The sequence below is a fragment of the Carcharhinus amblyrhynchos genome, chromosome 12 (assembly GCF_965287045.1).
Source record: "Carcharhinus amblyrhynchos chromosome 12, sCarAmb.v2.hapA, whole genome shotgun sequence".
In the NCBI taxonomy this organism is placed as follows: domain Eukaryota; kingdom Metazoa; phylum Chordata; class Chondrichthyes; order Carcharhiniformes; family Carcharhinidae; genus Carcharhinus; species Carcharhinus amblyrhynchos.
Genome location: NC_137335.1, coordinates 21,585,679 through 21,607,598, shown reverse-complemented (window position 1 = coordinate 21,607,598; position 21,920 = coordinate 21,585,679). Strand labels below are relative to the sequence as shown.

At 43.2% G+C, this 21,920-nt stretch overlaps 1 protein-coding gene across 1 annotated transcript; it reads right to left on the bottom strand.

The window, feature by feature from the left end:
• On the bottom strand, positions 1-21,350 carry polr3f (polymerase (RNA) III (DNA directed) polypeptide F). Its single transcript, XM_080199763.1, has 9 exons — positions 20,974-21,350; positions 14,464-14,581; positions 13,284-13,351; positions 11,155-11,222; positions 9,411-9,523; positions 8,395-8,538; positions 6,408-6,515; positions 1,664-1,855; positions 1-515 (listed from the first exon to the last, which is right to left on the bottom strand). Exons 1-9 carry the CDS (start codon positions 21,027-21,029, stop codon positions 438-440), a joined length of 945 nt encoding a protein of 314 aa, XP_080055889.1. The 5' UTR covers positions 21,030-21,350; the 3' UTR covers positions 1-437.
• Between the last annotated feature and the right edge of the window lie 570 nt (positions 21,351-21,920).

The following is a 21,920-nucleotide window of genomic DNA, read 5'->3' as shown; positions in this document are numbered from 1 at the left end:
AATGTTTCTGAACAGTAAGTGTTTTATTAGATTTCCACAACTTTCTACAAATAAAATCTGAATCGAGAAATGTTTGGATACAAAATAAATAAAGGTATTTAGAAAAAAAAATCAGCTTTTGTTTTCATGGTCCTACATTGAAAATCCCTCAGCTCCAATTCTTGAGCGTCTTCCTGCGTCTTGTAACTGTGGGCCTAGCTCCACCATTATGTCTGTTTGAGGGGAAGCTAGGTCAGCACGAGGGAGGAAAGAACAGAAGGGTTTGCTGAAGAGGGATGGGAGGAGTCCCGAGTGGAACACGAACACCAGCATGGACCACTTGGGCTGAATGGCCCGTTTCTGTGCCGCTGACATGGTGAAAATCCTCGCAGGCACACTTAGCTGCAGTTCTAAATGATCAAGCACTCCAGGAAAGTCCTTCTTTGTGAACCCAACAATTAAAATTCTAGCCACTCTGTCATGTACAGGCAAGTCGCTGGAGAAATGTCTCCACCTTCATGGCAATCGTCAAATACCTGGAAAATAAAACCAAAATAAAAGGAATTGAAACCTCCCTTTCAGAACACATCAATACACAGTGGCAGCAAAATAAGCAAAGAGAGACAGTATCAAGTCAAGCGCTGAAGGGAAAATCCTTTTTATATGCTGTGTGTCGTCGGATCATTAAGTGTAATTAATTCTTGTAGCACCGGCCAACAGGGAATATTTTCATAAGAGAGATTTGCATTTCTATTGTGGAAATTTGCAGAGTTATGTGACTAATTGGATAACTCCATCAATTTAACATAGAGGGCGAGACACAGAAATAAAAACTTGAACTCAGAAACCAATCTAAATAGAGACATAGCAAAGGGGAAAATGCTAATTCCCTGAAACAAATCAACCACAGAAACACTTACAGACGAAGTCATAGAATCCCTATAGTGCAGAAGGTGGCCATTCAGCCCATTGAGTTTGTACCAACCACAATCCCATTCAGGCTCTATTCCCATAACGCCACATATTTATCCTGCTAATCACTTGATACTAGGGTCAATTTAACATGGCCAATCAGCTTAACCCACACATCTTTGGACTATAGGAGGAAACCAGAGCACCCAGATGAAACCCACGCAGACATGTGCACTTCAAACAAATGCACTTGCAAAACACAGCCTCCAGTGTCGTCCTGATCTGACTCAATGGTGAAATGTAAAGATACTGTACCAGAGGGACGCCCAGCTTAGCATTGCTGCCTCACAGCGCCAGGGGTCCAGGTTCAATTCTGGCCTCAGGTGATTTTCTCCCAGTATCTGTGTGGGTTTCTTCCGGGTGCTCCGGTTTTCTCCCACAGTCCAAAGATGTGCAGGTTATATGCACTGGCTATGCTAAATTGTCCCTTAGTGCCACAATATGTGTAGGTTAAGGAGATTAGCAGGGTAAATAGGTGGGGCTACAAGAATAGGGCTTGAGCAAGATGCTCTGCTGGACAGTCGGTGCAGACTCAATGTGCCAAATGGCCTCCTTCTACACTGTAGGGATTCTATGATACTGGGTCAAGCGTATAGAATAATCAATAAATAGTCGTTCCCTTGAACTACAATCATTTCTCTCTCTCCTGCCCTGCTTTGGAATAAGTAGCTGGAATGTAACACACAGCTAATCCAGAAGAGAACACACTTACTGGACACATTCCACAAGGTGTCCGCATCAGGCCGGTGGGCTGAATGATGGGATTAACTGCTCGATACAGCTTCATTTGTCCATCCACACTCCCGACAGTGCCTTCCTTTGCAGCAATGATAGTCATCTCCACCTTCCCATCATATATCAACGTGTTCAGAATAGTTTCGATGTCTTCCATAGAGAGTTCCACCTGAGATTGCAAAAGCCATCACAGTTATTCACAGGCTGTGCAATAGGAAAGATATACAGACACAACAGAAATCTCAACTCAGCAAAATGTCAAGATGTTTGTTGGAGTGACAACTGATTTAATACTGCTCTAACCCATCAGCCATTTCATTAATAGCGCTAGTGCCTTCTATGCTGACGCAACCTATTAACCATTAGTAGTGGTTCCTTTAAAAGAGGGTCTATAATACAATTTTCGCCATTGTCGTGACAACACCAGCAAGCTAAGAGACCAGAGGGTATTGCTGTTTAATGCCAAAACATTGGTCATAAGTTTAAAGCCCACAAATAGGACCATTTAGTCCCTAGGGCCTGGTTTGCTATTCACTGCACTCAAGGCTGATCACTGTCTGAGCTTCATGTACCTGCCTTTGCCCACATCCCTTATTACCTCTGATCATAAACATCCATAAATCCCAGTTTTAAAGTTAACTGATCTAGCATTAATTGCCATTAATGGAATACACTCCAATATTTGCCACCTTTTGCTTGTAGAAGCGATTCCCAGTTTCACTCCTGTGGGTCAGGCTCTAGTTTTTCAGACTTTGTCCTAATAATCCAACTGAAATAGATTCCCTTATCTGACCTATGTCCCTCTTATTATTGTAACCTTTTATCTTCCTGGGAATACGTTCTTACTTCGTGTAATCTCTCTTTGTGATCAGACTTTTGGAGTCAAGGTATTATTTATTACATCTCATGGTGGCACAGTGGTTAGCACTGCTGCCTCAGTGCCAGGGTTCAATTCCCAGCTCGGGTCACTGCCTGTGCAGAGTCTGCATGTTCTCCCTCTGTGAGTGGGTTTCCTCCGGGTGCTCCGGTTTCCCCCCTCAGTCTGAAAGACCTGCAGGTTAGGTGAATTGGCCATGCTAAATTCACCCTCAGCATACCCAAAGAGGCACCGGAGTGTAGCGACTAAGGGATTTTCACAGTAACTTCGTTGCAGTGTTAATGTAAGCTTACTTGTGACACTAATAAATAAACATAAACTTTAAAATTTAGCTGCAATCCTTTCAGGGCCAACACATCCTTCCTCCAGTGTGATGCTCAGCTTTCACTGAATGTGTATAGTGAAGGACAACTTCTATTCACTTGTATCCTTGTCCTCTAGATGTAAAGACCAGCAATTATTAACTTTTTTTGATTTAAGCATCATGAATCGCTACAGAAAATAATGGTCTCTGTATTCATACCCGCCACCATTTAAAAAGTATCCTGTTCTATCCATTTTAGATTCAAAGTGGATGACCTCACATTTGCCACTAATCTATCATATCTCTTTGTTACCTTATATGCTGCTTACAATGCCATCTACCTTGATGTAAAAGGCAAAATTGGATATGTGGCTTTCTATCCCGAAGTTGTTGATAAATATGGCGAATGATTGAGAATCTAACCCAAACAGTTGTGGGACACCACTAGTCACATCCTGTCAATTAGCCTGCCCATTATCCTGACTCTCCATCTCCTGCCACTCAGCCAATCTCCTAATTGGGTCAATAATTTGAAGGAAATAGATAAAGATAGAAGCAGGGAGGTTGTTTCTACTGGTGAGTGAAACTGGAACTAAGGGACATGGCCTCAAAATAAGGAGAATCAGATTTAGCGCTGAGTTGAGGAGGAACTTCACCCGATAGGTTGTGAATCTGTGGAATTCCCTGCCCAGTGAAGCAGTTGAGGCTACCTCACAATGTTTTTAAGGCGAAGATGGATAAATTTTTGAACAGTAAAGGAAATTAAAAACTTGGAATTAAGGGTTTTGGTGAGCAGGCAGGTAAGTGGAGCTGAGTCCATGAAAAGATCAGCCATGATCTTATTGAATGACGGAACATGCCCAAGGGGCCAGATGGCCTACTCCTGCTTCTATTTCTTATGTTCAATTCCAAGAACTTCAAATTCAGCCAACAATCTCTCAAAGGACTTGTATTTAAATGCTTTCTGGAGGCTCATGTAAATAATATTCATTGATAGTCCCCAAGCCAGTACTTTAGCATCTCTTTTAAAAAGGTGTGACCAGATTTGGTAGATATCTCTCCAATCAGCTGAAAATTTACGGTATTCAACACAAATTTCCATTTTAAAAGAAGCATTCCAGAAACTTGTGCACAGAATCTAGACTGACGCTCCAGTGCAGTACTAACGGAAGGTTGAAGGTGCCTCCTTTGGGATGAGATGTTAACCCAAGGCCATATCTGCCCTCACAGGTGGACACAAAAGATTGACTGGCACTATTGGAGAAGAGCTGGGGAGTTTCCCCTCAACCTCCTGACATCCTGGCTAATATGAATTCCTCCACAATCTTAGAATCCCTACAAGTGCAGAAGTATTTGGCCCATTTGGCCCAATGGGTCTGCACCGACATCAATCCCACCCAGACCCTAACCCCATAAACCAACACATTTACCCTGCTAATTCCCCTGACACTCAGGGGCAATTTAGCATGGGCAACCAACCTAATCCACACATCTTTGGACTGTGGGAAGCACCTGGAGGAAACCCATGGAGACACGAGAAGAATATGCAAACTCCACACAGACAATCACCCAAGGCTGGAATTGAACCTGGGTTCTTGGCGGCCTTAGGCTGTAGTGCGAACCACCCAACAATCTTCAATAAAACACATAGGCTGCGATTTTGCAATCAGTGGAATACTGTCACTCTGCATACGGCGATCTTGCAATGTGTGGGGCAGGGCTGTCCCATTTCTCAATGGCTGTTTAAGTCAGAGGGAAATTAAGGGATTGATTTGGTGTGCGTTAGCAGTCGATGTCAGTTAAGTAGCCATGTCAATGGAACAGCCATTCACACTGAATTATTCGGACACAGCAAATCTGGAAGCTAAAAATAGTAAAAATCTCACTTTTAATTTAAATTTTCAGAGAGCAAAATGGAGAAAGATTGGAATAAGGTAGAAGCCGGAACAAAAATAAACAAACTTGACTTTTTAAAAGATGTGGAACTTATAACGGAAAAATGTAACATTCGACAATTACAAAACCGTTTTCTTTTGTGCTACTGAGAGTTTAGCAATAGTTATGAAGGTGTTAAAGCTCTTTTACATCTCAAGGTGCAACTTTAAGCTTTTTTTTCTTTTTATTCATTCATGGGACATGAGCGTCGCTAACTGGCCAGCATTTATTGTCCATCCCTAATGGTCCTTGAACTGAGTAGTTTGCTCAGCCAATTCAGAGAGTCAGCCACATTGCTATGGCTCTGGAGTCATATAATCAGATAAGGATGGCAGATTTCCTTCCCTAAAGGACAATAGTGAACCAGATGGGCTTATTTAACAATTGACAATGGTTTCACAGTCATCAGTAGACTCTCAATTGCGGATTTCTTTTTGTTGAATTCAAATTCTGCCATCTGCCATGGCGGGATTTGAACCCTGGTTCCCACAACATTAGCTGACTTTTTGGATTAATAGACTAGCGATAATACCACTAGGCTATTGCCTCTCCTTTTAAAGCAAGATCACCAGTGTAAGAGTGGGACATAAGAAATAGGAGGAGTTGACCATTCGGCCCCTCTATCTTTCCCCGCCATTTAATTCAATGATGGCTGATCTTCTGCCACGTTACCATTTTGCCCACACTATCCCTATATCCTCGATGCCTGTGCTATCTAGAAATCTAACAACATCGGCCTTGAACATATTCAACCACTGCGCCTGAATAGCCCTGTGGGGTAGAGAATTTCAATGACTTACGAGCCTCAGAGGAGAAATTTCCCTTCATCCTAAACAGCCAACCCTTATACTGAGACTAGTCCCTAGTTCTAACCCTGGGAAGGTCTTGTCAATTCAACTGACTTCCCATATTTTGCAGTCTGAGAGAATGCCACACAAGTGTATTGCCACAATGGTGCACTTACTGAAGTGGCAGTCACTGGAAAAGCACAGAATCACTCAGAAACCCATTCCATTTTAAATCAATGCTGCTGTCAATATCAGTTGAGTAATGGTGAACATTGACAATTTCACCGTCATTACTACCACAAATCTATTGATTGCCTCGAGGTTGTTTAGGACAGCTTGCTGAGGTGAGCATAAGCAGTCAAGATATCGTTCTTGTGAACTCTTTGCAATATACAATTGATACTCATCACGCATTCATTGCATGTGAAGTTTATTTATTTAGTGTCACAAGTAGACTTACATTAACACTGCAATGAAGTTACTGTAAAAATCCTGTTTTTATCTCACTGACTTGATTCAATGAAAAATATTAACCAGCTTTCAGTGCCTCCTGCGTCTCAAACTTGTATTAGATATAAAGGATGACAATATCCTGTAATAGACAAGAGCAGTATGGTTATGATAATATCCTATGCAAACCGAACATGGAGTGCAGACCCTACAGAAAACTAGCAGCAGGCACCATATGGTTAATCAGGATGGTAGGAGCTGATAAAACTTGACACCCAGATAGTTATTTTCTAACTGAGCAAAGTTACATTTACCAGACCCTCAAAGGTACAACTGGAATATGTGATGATACAGAGTGTTCCAATACCTTGCTGATACCCAATTCACAGATATATTTCCAGACTTCATGAGATGAAGCAAATGAACTATTCCTTTGAACCATCGGACTTTGTTTACTCTCTCGAGCCACCTCCGCCTGTAGGAAACACGCAGTTATTTTCTTTATTATTAGACAGAGTTGATCACTAATGTTCAATGCAATTAACCAAATTTCCCCTTTACCACAAAATAGCACAGAGCATTCCCCACAAGAGATTCACTGCTACCAAATGATAAACAGGTTCACAATAAATACTGGACACTTGTGACATTGTGCAGGAGAACTGGGTAACTCCACAATAAACTATGTTCCCAATGAACAGTGGAACCTCTGGAAAAGGTTTGTGCCAATTTGCTGAATTCCTGGAAGTGAGAGCCAGGCTTGTATCTGACTGGAGGAGGAAGTCACCTCAAAACGGATAAGAGGGGGGGGGGGGGGATTTTCCTGCCCTGCCCACCACAACAATCATAGCGGACAGAAGAACCATACAAAGATCTGTCGACCTCAGATGGGATCCTCCAGTTTTGGGGAGTGCACGCTGGAAAATCCCACCCAAACTCTGCATAGAATTACATGGGCCAGACTGATTTCATGGACTAGTTTTGATCATATAAAAATTTGCCCTGTTCCTCCACCTCTCCCCCATGGGAATTTCACAGCAACTTCATTGCTGTGTTAATGGAAGCCTTACTTGTGACTAATAAATAAACTTTTAGTTTAATTTGTCCTGGATGTATAAAGCTATTTCCTTCTTTGTTCCAGATCACAGGTAGGGTGAGGACTGTATGGATTATAATGCACAGACATCACAATTGTGTGGGACAGGCTGGATGAACCAGGAGGCAGGTCACTGTCCATATCATACTGGGCATTATGTTGCAGCTTAGTGCACTGTGGCACTGAACAACAAATACCTGTCACTCATCTGAAGACAAATTTACTCCTCAGGATTCAGACTGCATCATGAATTGACCACGATTTGTGGATTTTATAACAATTTATTTATGGAATGTGGGCCTCGCTGGCTGGGCCAGCATCCCCCATCCCTAACTTCCCTTCATTGGAATGGCTTGGCTAGGCCACTTAAGAATCAACCACATCGCTGTAGGTCTGGAGTCACATGTAGGCCACGTCAGGTAAGGACAGCAGATTTCCTTCCCTAAAGGATATTAGTGAACCAGAAGGGTTTTTACAACAATCGACAATGGATTCACAGTCAACATTAGACTTTAGGTTCCAGATTCCTATTGCATTGAAAACCCTGCTGTGGTTGGAATTGAACTTGAGTCCCCAGAACATTGTGGGTCTCTGGATTACCAGTCCAATGACAATATCACTAGGACACCACCTCCCTTAGCAGAAAGTTTGAAAAAAAAGGGCAGAATTTGCATGTATGTAAAGAAATGGAGCTGAGAAATAGTAAAAGGAGAATGTGTCTAAAGTGGAGGAAAATGATGTTTTGTACATACTGATAATATGCAGCAAACCCAGTAGCAGAGATCCAAGCCCTCTCACTTAGATCTGATAAAGTCAAACCTTTTCAATATCATTCAGGCAACTGATTTTGTGGCATAGAAACGCAACCTTCCAAAATTTCTACACTGATCACATGGACAAATCACAAAGTGTGAACCCCACATTCTTGGACTCTGTTGTTTCAATATGCATTATATTACACCTAACACTCTACCCACCAAGTGAGAGCACACGTGAGAGCTCCAAATACTAAGCTGATGTCCAGTTGGGGTGCTTGCATTCGGTGGGTGCAGGTTAATTACAAAAACTGTAAAGGTTTTGTCCAGCTCTTTAGCCTTTGTCGCCAAGGAGGGGTAGATTCTCCAAGGACGAAAGCCACAAGGTAGGCAAGAGGAAATGGTGTATGTATACGTGTTTGTGTAGTCCTCGGGGTGTGTACACAACATTTAATGTTATACAATTTACAATATCACAAGGATAGCAACTCTCCACGTCTTACCTTATTTTGTAAGAATTTGAAACACTGCTGATTCAGCACTTCTACAAACTCAGACTCAAAATCCTGATCGCTGTACCAAGCTCCACCAGTCACTGAGCGATCCGGCTGCAGGTTATACAACATGTATACCTTTTTCTTCGAAGCCTGGAAAGAGGAGGAGGAAAAATGAGAGAATTATTTCTTGACATGTAGGCAACACTGGAGAAGCAACCCTAGTTATCCAGAGGGCATTAGGAACCAACCACAGAGGGTGACTGGAACCACATGAAGGCCAGCCCACTGACCAGTTGGACACAGGGGACAGGTTTGCTTTCCTGAAGGACATTATGTGTCCAATGTGTTTGCTGTGCAAACATTTACTGCCACATTTCCACCATTACATCAGCGACCAAAGTGCTTAAGTCGCTGTGAAGTAGTTTGAAGTGTTGAGGCTACAAAACTCTATATAAATGTCTCAACATTCTGGTGCAGCCTAATAACGGCAGTAAGCCCATGCGCACAGTGACCAGAATTGAACCCGGGCCCCTGGTGCTGTGCAGCAGCAGTGCTAACCACTGTCCCGCCCCATTATTAAGCTGCACCAGAATGTTGAGACATTTACATAGCAGCTTTGTGGCCTCAATACCTCAAAGTACTTTACAGCCACTCAAGTATTTTGGAAGTGCGGTTGCTGTTGTAATGTTGGAAATGTGGCAAGGTTCGATTCCACTGACTGTGCAGAGTTTACATGTTCTCCCAGTTTCTGCATGGGTTTACTCCAGGAGATCCTCCCACATGCAGGTTAGATTGATTGGCCATGGTAGATTGCTCCTTAGTGTCAGGGTGATTAGCAGAGTAAATACGTGAGGTTACGGGGATAGGGACTGAGTGGGATTGTTGTCATTGCAGGCTTGATGGGCTGAATGGCCTCCTTCTGCACTGTAGGCATTCTATGATACAATGGTCTATGATCTAATAAGGTAGGGAACAATAACATTTTCAAACCCACACACCAAGGAAACCGCCAACGTACTCACAGCCACAGACTTGACAGCTTTAATTAGTTTCTTGCTTTCCATGTTCTTAAGAATTTTGTTGATCTCTGTTAGTGGGAGGTTGCTCTTGTATCGGATATCTCTGCTCCATATACCTACAAAAAAAAATTAATTCAGATCACAAACTCCACAATGAATTCTAAACTGCACTGGTTTAGTCTTCATAAGAACTAGCTTCACATTTTGCAGCTATTACAACTTTAGCTGATGTACAGAGATTGACCTGCCATTTAATATAACATGTACTGCAGAATCTTCTAAGCTAGGACTCGGTGGGTAAAGCTCTTGCCTCAAAGTCAAAGTTACGAGTTCAAGCCCTGCTCCTTGATTGAAGTACATTGTTTCAGCCAAGACTACATGGTAAAGGAAATGCAGTACTATCTCTCTCTCCCCATTGCCCTATCACAGTGTTTCGGATGAGACCTTAAACCCAGGCTCAAGTGCCACTTCAGTTAGACCAATAAAATCCTTGCACCATTTGGAAGATGAACAAGGGAGTATTCCAAAATGTGTCCCTCAACCGATACCACTGCAGAGTACGTGGTTAGCTATTTCTCTGCTCTTTATAGGGCCTTGCTGCTCACAAACTGGTGGCTGTCCTTACTATGTTACAACAGTGCCTTCACTTGAAAAAGCACTCAACTGGTTGCAATGGAACTTCCTGGAGGTTCCAACGGGTGCTGTATGAATGCAAGTCTTTGTTTTCAAGTGAAAGACTAAAGGAGAATAAATAAAGCAATTACACTTGCAGCAGCACAATGCGCTTCTGTACGGAAGATAATAAGACGATAGTTTAGGAGATTGGATAATTTCACAACCCACTCCCACACAATACATTCTTCCGCAACAACACTGGAGAAAACAGACAGCTTAATGAAAATGAACTTGATTTAAAAATGTCTCTGTGATTTGCTTCCATCGTTGTAATTGGGTGGCGAATGTCCCTAGGTACATTACAGAACCAAAGCTAGAACAGAAAGAATGGAATTGTACTGTTACATCCAGATATAAGCCATTCAGAGCCATCCAGTCTGGATCACTGGGACCTGCTGCCAGGATCATCCAGGAGTTGGGATCACTGTGTGAAACACTTAATGCAGGAGAAGCTGTCAGGGAATTGGAGTTCGGTCTCTGATCTTCCAGTAAGCGTTCTCCAAGGCGGCCTTCATAACACACGACAGCGCAGAGTCGCTGAGCAGAGACTGATAGCCAAGTTCCGCACACACGAGGACGGTCTCAACCGGGATCTTGGGTTCATGTCACACTGTCCGTAACCTCCATGACTTGCCCGGGCTTGTAAAATCTCACTTACTGTCCTGTCTGGAGACAGTACACATCTCTTTAAACTATGCTAATGCTATCTCCACTCACATTGTCTGCATTTTCAAGACTTGAATAGCAGGTTAGCTGTAAAGACTTGCATTCTAATCAGTATTCTGTAAACTGTGTGAGACTTTATATGCCTTTCCCTGATCAGAACCTTCCACACACCTGACAAAGAAACACTCTTTCCAAAAGCTTGTGAGATTACTATCAAATAAACTAGTTGGACTTAAACCTGGTGTTGTCAGGCTTCGTACTGTGTTTACCCCAGTCCAACGTCAGCAACTCCACATCAGGGAATTGGAGGGACAGGAGGCATGAAATAAAAAGGGGAAAATGAAGAAAACAATTCTAAGATTTTAAACAGTTTGTCAATTAATTTGCAGGATTTTAGTCTCTGTACCTTTATTTCCAGCATCTTCTATGATTTGATAAACCAGTTTTTCCTGATTGTCAGATCCCTTCATTTTGCTGTTTAAAAAAAAACACACATTCACATATGTAACTAAAAGTGAACTAAAGACTGCAGTAATTCTAAACATCAGTTATACGTTCTCACAATGGCAGCAGGGATGTTGGGAATTAACACTCTGGGCCCAGAAGTGGGGCCAAACACACTGGGCGAGGTTTTACAGACTCACTCGAGCAAGACCAGAAATTCCCACCCCTCACCCGCTCCAGTTCAGTGGCAGGCAGGCTGATAGTATTCCAGTGACACAGTTTGATCCGTGTTGCCAATTACTTTTATATAAAAATCAAACAAAGCATCAGTCCAAAGTGTAGGGCACCAGGGTTAAAAAGAACAAGAGCAAGAAGTGAGTAAGTGAAGAAGTAGTGGTTACTTGATGCAAGGTCAGGGGAAGACTTGAGAGTGGCAAGAGGTTTTGAGACCCTCAGAAAGAATCATACAAAGCATAAGAGATACTGTGACAACACTTAAGAACATAAGAACTAGGAGCAGGAGCAGGCCATCTGATCCTTACAGCCTGCTCTGCCATTCAATAAGATCGTGGCTGATCTTTCCGTGGACTCAGCTCCACTTACCCACCCGCTCACCATACCCTTAATTCCTTTATTGTTGACAAATCTAGCTCTCCTTGCCTTAAAATATTCAACTCTTGGAATGAATGCAGTAGGAGCAGAGAGATAAGGGAGATGATGACTGATGACATTGTATAAAAGAAATCACAGAAACAGAGAATAGGAGAAGTAGGTCATTTTGCCCCTCGAGCCTGCTCCACCATTCATATGATCATTGCAGCCATACTCCCACACTCTCCCCATTCCCCCTGACATCTTTAGAGTCTAGAAATAAATCTACTTATTTGTTAAATATATCCAGTGACTCAGTCTCCACGCCATCTGTGGTAGAGAATTCACAAGTTCACCATCCTCTGAATGAAGAAATTTCTTCTCACCTCAGTCCTAAATGGTCTGCTATAAGACAGAATGTTGAGAGAAGCCCTATCTAAAGTGGTAATGGTGAAGTAGAGAGGCAAGAAATTATGGGAGAGAAGCTGGAGCCTTGAGGCAGACAAATTGCTGAGGCGAGGACAGGGGGAACAGGAACAAAACTTCTTGGAATGTCAAATCAGGGGAGAGCCTGCACTGACTCCCATCAGTGGGATAAAAATCTTAGAGGATACAAGGGACAGGAGGCAGCCTTAAGCTGGGTCATCGCTCAGTTAGATCATGGTTAAATTGAATCTTGACAAAATTTCACCATAGCTCCTTACAAAGATGGAGGCATTCCTATATATCCCATGACAGTTTGAAGAGATATTAGCCCCATAGACCCAGCAGGTTTTGTAAGCACCCTTTACACTTGCCAAATAGCAAGTGAGATGATGGGAGGGAGAGATAACAAGATAATTTGTCCAACAGCAATACCCGATAGGAAAGGGAATCTTTGAAACGCTGACGTTGCACAGGATTCAACTATTCCTGCGGCACCCTTTGCAGTTACTAGGAATTTATTAAATGCCCTAAATGACTATCCCTGATAATCCAGAGGCATTTTCAAGCCATTTTTGCCGGCAGGATCTTCCAATCCCGCCGACAGCGATTCCAGGGCGGCAGAAGGTGTGAACAATGGGAAAACACGGTGACGGTGGCAGAACCACAAGGTCCCGTTGGCAGGAACACGGTGGGACCTGGCCAGCAGCATGCCACCTCCGCCACCACAATACATGCAGGGGGAAGTGGGATGAAATCCTGCCCTTAATGTTCAGTCTCAGTGTAAGTAAATACTTTCTATTATGTGTTCCAGGTTTCCCCTTCACATCCTTAAACTTGTGACATTTATTAAAGAAAACAAAGATAAAAATTTGGTGTAACTTTTTAACCGTTCTGCCCTGTCCTATACACGCGTATAGATAAGTGGATTATAGATGCAGTACAAGTAATCCATGATCTAACTGAATGATGGAATAGCTTCTTCCTGCTCCTATGGGCTTCCCACAATCCAAACATCCAGAGTAATGCAAAGCTGGTGTTCTCAGAGGATCAAACGGTGTCACTGAAGTTGCTCACCTTGCAGTCTGGGTATCCTTTATTCGATACAGGAGACCAGAAGTCCCCCTCAGCAGATCCAACTGGCCCTGAAATGATTCAGAAAAAAAAGCTTCATTTCCAAAACAGGAAAGAGGACAATCCAGCTTCATTGCTCTGATAGAACAGTAAAGCTATTCAGCAACATTACTATAACTAGATATTCCCACTGATACATAGCGTCCTTCAAGCTATTCCCACACCCGCCCCCACTTACTTGGCAAATTGTTTTCTCTTTTTTTTTAAACTTATGAAAGTTGTACACTTTACAATTAACTAAGCCTGCACTGACAGCACCTTCCAAATGCATGACGTTTACCATCTAGAAGGCCAAGGATGGCAGATGGATGGGAACACCAGCATTCGCAAGTTCCCTTCCAAGCCACCCCCCCAGGGTGACTTGGAACTGTATAGCCGTTCCTTCACTGGGTCAAAATCCTGGAATTCCCCTTTTGAAAGCACTGTGGGTTTATCAACACCAGTTAAACTGCAATGGTTCAAGGAGACAGCTCACTGACACCTTCAAGGAGACAATGTGGAACAGTGGTTAGCACTGCTGCCTCGCAACGCCAGGGAGGCAGGACGTTCATGAGGAAAGACTCTCCAGATAAGGTATTAAATGCTAGAGATTCCAAAGCATTATTCCAAAAATAGCACGATGTTCACCTCAGGGGACAGGTCAACATTTATCCTTCAGTCAATACTTAAAATATATAATGATTTGGTTATCATATTGGCATTTGTGAGGCCTTGCTGTGTAGGACTGCATTTCCTACACTACAATGACCACACTTCAAAGATATTTCATTGACTCTATAGCACTTTGAGATGGCCAGAGGTCAACAATTGTACTGTATAATTACAAGTCTTTCGGCACAGTGGTTAGCACTGCTGCCTCACAGCGCTAGGGATCTGGGTTCGATTCCCAGCTTGGGTCACTCTCTGTGCACAGACTGTACCTTCTCCCCGTGTCTGTCTGGGTTTGCTCTGGTTTCCTCCCACAGTCTGAAAGACGTGCTGGTTAGGTGCATTGGCCATGCTAAATTCTCTCCGTGTTCCCGAACAGGAGCCAGAGTGTGACAACTAGGGGGTTTTCACAGTAACTTCATTGCAGTGTGAATGTAAGCCTACTTGTGACACAAATAAACTTAAAACAGCTTACTATTGAGAGAAGCCTGTTGATGGCCATCGCCCTCTTCTGTGGTTCCACTTGTGGCATGTCATTCTGAATAACTTGGTCCGTGATTCCTTGTGGGAACTGCTGGCAGAGTTCTATAATTCTAGGAATAAAAGAAAAATGATAATTGAGTGAAGTAGCAACTATCTGTGGTCTTTCAAGTGATAAGACACCATGATATGCAAGCTTTAGCTTCACACACCTCAAGAGCACTTACATTGTCCCAATATTTGATTGGAAAAAATTTCTGCTCATTCAGAACTGACGTCAAACAGACCGATAATTTAGCAACAGCGGAGGAGTTGAGAGATGAAATGAGGCATATAAGTGAAAATCAAAGCTAAAGATAATGTCTCGTAGGGGCAACATTGTAGACAAGAAATAGAATTGATCATTGGGATAGAATTATTTCCCAATGCAAAACTACCACATATTAATACTCTATGATGGAACTGAGAACACACAGTTTACAGTATACGCCAATAAAGGTAAAGCCACCACAGTCCCAGATGACCAGAGGCTGCCCTCAACTTTTGAGGGGGGAGAGCTAACTAGTGGTGATTTAACCTGAGGATCGCCACACTATAGGCGAGGCTGAGAAGGCAGGCCTTCACAAATACCCTCAGCCTGTACAGGAATTGAACACACACTGTTGGCCTACTCTGCAACACAAACAGCTGTCCAGGCCACTGAGCTAAACTGGCCCCCTCAGCACACAGAGGGGCCGATATTACCTCATAAACCACATGCACAAAACAAAGAACAACACAGCACAGGAAACAGGCCCTTCGGCCCTACAAGCCCGGGCCACCATTTTAACATTCAGTGAGTGCCCTCTTCTATCTATGATCTTTGTCTACGCCTATTGGACTCCACAATAAAGATGTGCAAATTTAGAGAATTATAACCAGATTGAGGGACGCCTAATTTAGGGACAATTTGTTAACACCAATCAGCCTAAGAGCACGTTTTTGGGGTGTGGGAGGAAACCGGAGCACCCGGAGAAAACCCACGCAAGCACGGGGAGAATGTGCAAACTCCCGCAGACACCAGCCCAAATCTATGTATCTGCACAGCAAACAGTGATAGTCACTGAGCTGTCATGTTGCCCGTCAGCTAGTCCAGTTTAAGCGCACACTAACAACGTGAAGCACTAGGCAACTCTCAAAGCAACATCCAAGAGCAGCCCTCGCACGACCCACCGTGTGTATGCCCCTTGTTGGTCAACAAGGCGGACCGATTTGCCTGTGGATGTAAACAAAAATCAATAAACATACACAGCTTATACAGACATTCACCAAAGATCCCCAGAAGCTCAAACGTAAGACAGGTGAGCCATAAAATATGTTGGACGGCCCATAGGAATCTATTGATTCCCAGGAACGTCCTGAGGCTCTTGATCCTTATTTAGAACAATCTTTTGTATCCCTCCATCTCTAGTCTGCTCATGTGCCTATGGTAGGTAAGCCTTAAACAACTCTAGTGTGCTTGCCTCCACCACCCTACTTGGCAGTGCATTCCAGGCCCCCACCACCCTGTGTGGAAAACCTCCCTCTAACATCTGAATTATACCTCGCCCCTCTCACCCTAAACCCATGGTCCCTCGTGATTTTTGTATCCAACCTGGGAAATAGCTTACCACTGTTCACTCTATCTATACCCTTCATAATCTTATACACCTCTATTAGATCTCCCCTCATTCTCCGTCTTTCCAGGGACAACAGCCCCAATTTGCCCAATCTCACCTCATAGCTAAGTCCTTCCAGACCAGGCAGCATCCTGGTAAACCTCCTCTGCACTCTCTCCAGGGTCTCCACGTTCTTCTAGTAGTACAGCGACCAGAACTGGACGCAGTACTCCAAATGCGGTCTAACCAACGTTCTATACAACTGCAACATTAGACACCAGCTTCTATACTCTATACCCTTTCCTATAAAGGCTAGCATACCATAAGCCTTCTTCGCCACCTTCTCCACCTGTACTGCCACCTTCAAGGACTTGTGTACTTGCAAACCTAGGTCCCTCTGTGTTTCTATACTCTTAATAATCCTACCATTTATTGTATAACTCCCTCCTATATTATTTCTTCCAAAATGCATCGCCTCGCATTTATCTGGATTAAATTCCATCTGCCATTTGTGTGCCCAATTTACCAGCGTATCTATATCCTGCTGTATTGTCTGACACTGCTCCTCACTATCAGTAAGTCCAGCCATCTTCATGTCATTTGCAAACTTGCTGATCACACCAGTTACTCCCAAGTCATTTATGTATATTACAAATAACAAAGGTCCCAGTACTGAGCCCTGCGGCACACCACTAGTCACAGACCTCCAACTAGAAAAAGACCCTTCCACTACTACCCTCTGTCTCCTGTTATCAAGCCACTTCTCAATCTATCTAGATACCTGTCCTTGTATCCCATGAGCCTTAACCTTTTTCCAAAACGAGTTGGATTGGCAAATCATCTTTATACACGTTACACCCGAAAAATGCAGTCCGTCTGTCTAACTTTTTTAAAAATTAGACATTTACAAAGTTAATGTTATGCTGATTACAACTGACACAAGGGCAAATCAGTCTGAATTGCACCCTCTAAAAGTGCACCTGATACCAAATACAGAACCTCAGAAAGCTAGCACAGACACAATGGGCTGGATGATCTTCTTCTGTGGTGAAAAAGCATTCTGCAATTCTGTAACGCCAGTTCAGCTACTTATACTGCTCATCTTCCATTTCTACAAAACAGAAACCACATGAACATTGCAGCAAGAAATGGCGAAACACTGTACTGATACAGACAGATGTTTAAGAGCAAGTCATACAATATTATATTAATGGCCATTACCACCCATCAAAGTCTCAAATAACGTGCTATTGTGAAACTAGGTCCCCTTAAAATCTATAGCCATTGAAACAATTGACCACACCATCTTTTCCCAACACCTCTCCGCTGCAATCCGGCCAGATGTGACTGCTCTTGCACAGTTCCATTCTTATCTGTGAACGTAGCCAAAGTACCACTTGTAACAACTTCTTTTTCTGATCCCCAAGGTGCCTCTCGTGGATTGACGAAGATATCATAGCCAGAAAGACAAGGAGAATGTGGTGAGAATGGCCAGGAAAGGTGCTGATGGCGCCCATTAAGAGACCAGAATTTGTAAACAGCAGAACAAAGGTAAGGAGCGGACAACTCGAAACATGTAACAGATATCTCTAATTGGGTGGGGGCAGAAAAAGATGGAAAGCAAGATTTTAAAAAGGTGGAAAAACTAAGTGATGGAGAAATGAAAATTATTAATAAATACATTATTTTATTTCATTTCATTTTGCTATTTATCTAAATGTAAAGGGTGAAGGCAGAGGAGAGAGTTCATCCTCAGAAGTTGCTGAATTTAACGTTCAGTCAGGAAGGCTATAAAGTGCCCAATCAGAAAATCAGATGCTGTTTCTCCAGTTTGCACTGGGCTTCGCTGGCACATTGCAACAGACCAAGGACAGACACGTAGACATGAGAGCGGGATGGTGTGTTAAAATGACAGGAAGGTCTGGGTTATGCCCGCGGACAAACTGAGGCGTTCTACAAAGTTTAGAATAGACCGCATTGGAAGCAGCAAGTGCAACAGACCAGATTAAACGATGTTAAGTGCTGCTTCACCCAAAATTAGTGTTTAGGCCCTTAGACGGTGAGCAGGGAGGAAGTAAAGGGAAAGGTGTTGCACCTTCTACAATTGCATGGGAAGGTGCTGTGGTAAGGGGGTGAAGTGTTGGCTGTGATGGAAGAGTGGATAAGGGCATCTTGGAGAGAACAGACCCTACAGAACGCTGGCAGGGGAGCGTGGAGAAGAACATTCTCCACTTTGTTCTCTGGGGTTTTAGTTCAGTTGGGCAGCATGGTCAGTGCAGGCTTGGAGGGTCGAAGGGCCTGTTCCTGTGCTGTAATTTTCTTTGTTCTCTATGTGTTGATGGGGGCATTATGTTGGAGTTGGCAGAAATGATAGAGGATAATCCTTTGAATGCAGAGGCTGGTGAGATGAAAAGTGAGGACAAGGGGAACCCTATCCTGGTTCTGGGAAGGATGGGTGCTGCCTTGTTGGTTTTAATGAGATTGCCTTTGATTCTTCTAAACTCCACAGAATAAAACCCCAATTTAGTCAGCTTTTCACTTCCCTCTCATCCCAGAAACCAATCTAGCAAACTTTTGCTATACCACCCACTAATCAAGTGTATCCTTTCTTAAATGACACCTGTAGCAAGACTTATTTATTCTGGTTCTCAAATGCACTTGCAATAAAGGCCAACATGCCATTTGCCTTTCTAATTGCTTGCTGTACCTGCATGTGAGTTTTTTTGTACGAGAAACCCAAGCCTCACTTAACAACATTTACAACCTTTCTTGTTCTTATGACCAAAAGAGAATAGCTTCACACTGCCCCACATTCTACTCCATCTAGTTGCCCACTTGCTTACCCTGTCGATATCTGTGTCCTTCTCCCAGCGTACTTTTTCAACTAGATTTGTATCATCAGTAAACTTACATTACTCTCTGTACCTTCATCAAAGTCATTGTATAAATTGCGGCACAAGTCACAATCTGCCAACTTGAAAGTATCCCATTTATGCCTACACTTTGCATCCTGTCCATTAACCAATCCTCTAAGCATGTAATATGTAACTCATGGGCTCTTATTTTGACAATTAACCTTTTATATGCACCTCAATCAAATGCTTTTTGAAGAACTAGATATACTTCCCCTTTATCTACCCTATTACTCACATCCTCAAAAAACTCTAATAAATTTGTCAAACAGGACTTTCCTTCCATAAAACTCCTTAATAATAAATCATAGCATTTCTCCAGTGACTGAATCTAACTGACCTGTAGTTTCAGGTTTTCCCTCTCTTAAAAAGCAGTGTTACACTTGCCAATTTCTACTATAATAGGATCATTCTCAAATCTAAGAATTGTAGCCAGCACATCCACTATCTCTGCAGCCATGTTTTTTTACAGCCCAGGATTTAAGTTAAGTTATCAAATCCCATGGATTTGTTGGATTTTGATTCTATAATATTTTTTCCTGTGCTGATATTATCTGATTTCCCCTTTTTTTTTAATGCCAAGTTTGCCCTCAAATTCAGGGCTCTTGTGCATTCCTAATTGTAATCGCTCTGTCATTGCTAGTCAAGCCTTCAGTTTTTCAGGTTTACAGCTCTGGAATTCTCTTCCTCTAACTCTCTGTCTCTCCACTTCGCTTTCCTCCTTTAAGATGTTCCTTAAAGCATATTTTAACCAAGTTTTTGGTCAGCATACATTTTTTCAAATAATGTAAGCCGTCTTGGGACATTTCATTACCCTAAACGAGAGAGAGCATGGTGGCACAGCGGTTAGCACTGCTGCCTCACAGAGTCAGGGACCAGGGTTCAATTCATGGTTTGGGTCACTCTGCAGAACCCTGCTGAGTCTGCACGTTCTCCCCACATCTGCGTAGGTTTCCCCTGGGTGCTCTGGTTTCCTCCCACAGACCGAAAAAAGACATGCTGGTTAGTTGCATTAGCCATGCTAAATTTTCCCTCAGGCGCCAGAGTGTGGCAACTAGGGAATTTTCACAATAATTTCACTGCAGTGTTAATGTAAGCCTACTTGTGAAAAATAAATGTTTTACAGCATCAAAAGCCCCTTCAGCCCATGATGTCTGCACCAACCATCAAGCATCTACCTACTATAATCCCATTTTCCATTGCTTGGTCTGCAGCTTTGTATGCTATGGCCTTTCAAGTGCTCATCTAAATGCTTCTTAAATGTTGTGACGCTTCCTGCCTCTATCACCCTTTCCAGGATCCCAACACCCTCTGGGTGAAACAGTCTTTCCTCAGATCTCTTCTAAATCTCTTGTCCTTCACCCTAAATTTATGCCCCCGGTTACTGGCCTCTCCACTAAGGGGAAAGTTTCCTTCCTATCTACCGGTATCCCTCATAATTTTGTGCATCTTGATCAGATTCCCCCCCTAAAACAACTCCAAACTAACCAGCTTCTCTTCTTCGTGAAACCCTCCATGGATAACATCCTGGTGAAGCTCCTCTGCACTTCCTCCAGTGAATTTAGAATGGCCAACGCACCTAACCAGCTCATTGTTTGAACTATGGGAGGAAACTGGAGCACCCTGAGGAAACCCATGCAGACACAGGGAGAATGTGCAGCTCTGCACAGATAGCGACCCAAGCTGGGAATCAAACTCGGGTTTCTGGCATTGTGAGGCAACCATCCTAACCACCGTGCCACCCCATGCAATCACATCTTCCTGTTCAAAAGCAAAGTACCACAGATGCTAGAAGTATGAAATAAAAACAGAAAATTCTGGAAAGACTCAGCAGGACCGGCAGCATCTGTGGAGTGAGGAGCCAGCGATTAACGTTTCAGGTCAAGGACCTTGCTTCAGTCATTGTAAACTGTTGCCAGTAACGGGTGTAGGGAACAAAGCAAGCCCAAACTTTACCTGCTTTCCAGCCCCAAAGGATCTATAGCTTCTTGCTTCACTTTCACGTCGGCCATGGTTTCATGGGTTGAGCAAGACGCTCTGAATGCGGCTCCAAGGGCCGGTTTGCAAAACCCGCCTGTTGTGTGAGTGCGTTCTAAACTGTATCAAACACCAGCGTCAACGTTCCAAATCCAGCGTTCCACGTTCTAAATTGTATCAAACATCAGCGTGGACGTTCCAAATTGTATCAAACATCAGTGTCAACGTTCCAAATCCAGCGTTCCACGTTCTAAACTGTATCAAACATCAGTTCGGACATTCCAAACAATAAGATCACGTTCTAACCTCCAGGCTGAGTATCTACGCTCCGTTTACTTCTAGCTCCTGAGCTGGGGGCTTTTCACTCTGCCGGCTCAGCCTCTTCTGCTCGGGGAATGGTACCAGATATTCGCCAGCACTCCTCGCTTCCCGTCGTCAGTTGCAAGCAGTGAGAGGAAATTGTCTCCGCGGTGCATTGCAAGGCAGTTCTAAAAATAATTAATGCAAGACCAACGAGACAGCTTATTACAGCGATTCTCCCCCTCCCCCGATTTCCCTTTCTCTCCGGCAATCTTACAGAGCAGCCTCTTGCTTTGAGCGGGGCCTGACCAGTTTGGGCGCATGGTGCTATTATCACTAATCGGTGCTCAGAATCTCTGAAGAGCCATACGGATTGAAAACGTTAACTATTTATCTCTCCACATTTGCTGCAGGACTTGCTGAGTCTTTCCAGCATTTTCTGCATTTATTTGATATCAAAGGAATATAGGAAGTGCAAGAGGAAACTAAAGAAACAATTAGAAGAGCAAAAAGCACGAAGAGGGACTTGCGAACAAGATTAGGAAGAATCCTAAAATATTTTGTAATTACGTTAAAGGGAAGAGTTTAGCCAAGGAAAGAGTCGGGCCTATTAGGGACCAAGGGGG

What these genes read in the sequence shown, in the direction of transcription:
- polr3f (XM_080199763.1), bottom strand. Translation starts at nt 21,029, where the DNA reads ATGGCCGACGTGAAAGTGAAGCAAGAAGCTATAGATCCTTTGGGGCTG. An exon ending in AGAAGATGCTGGAAATAAAG is followed by an intron (nt 9,524 to 11,154) that starts GTACAGAGACTA and finishes TTTTTTTTGTAG; the next exon opens with GTATATGGAGCAGAGATATC. An exon ending in AAGCTGTCAAGTCTGTGGCT is followed by an intron (nt 8,539 to 9,410) that starts GTGAGTACGTTG and finishes TCCTCTTTCCAG; the next exon opens with GCTTCGAAGAAAAAGGTATA.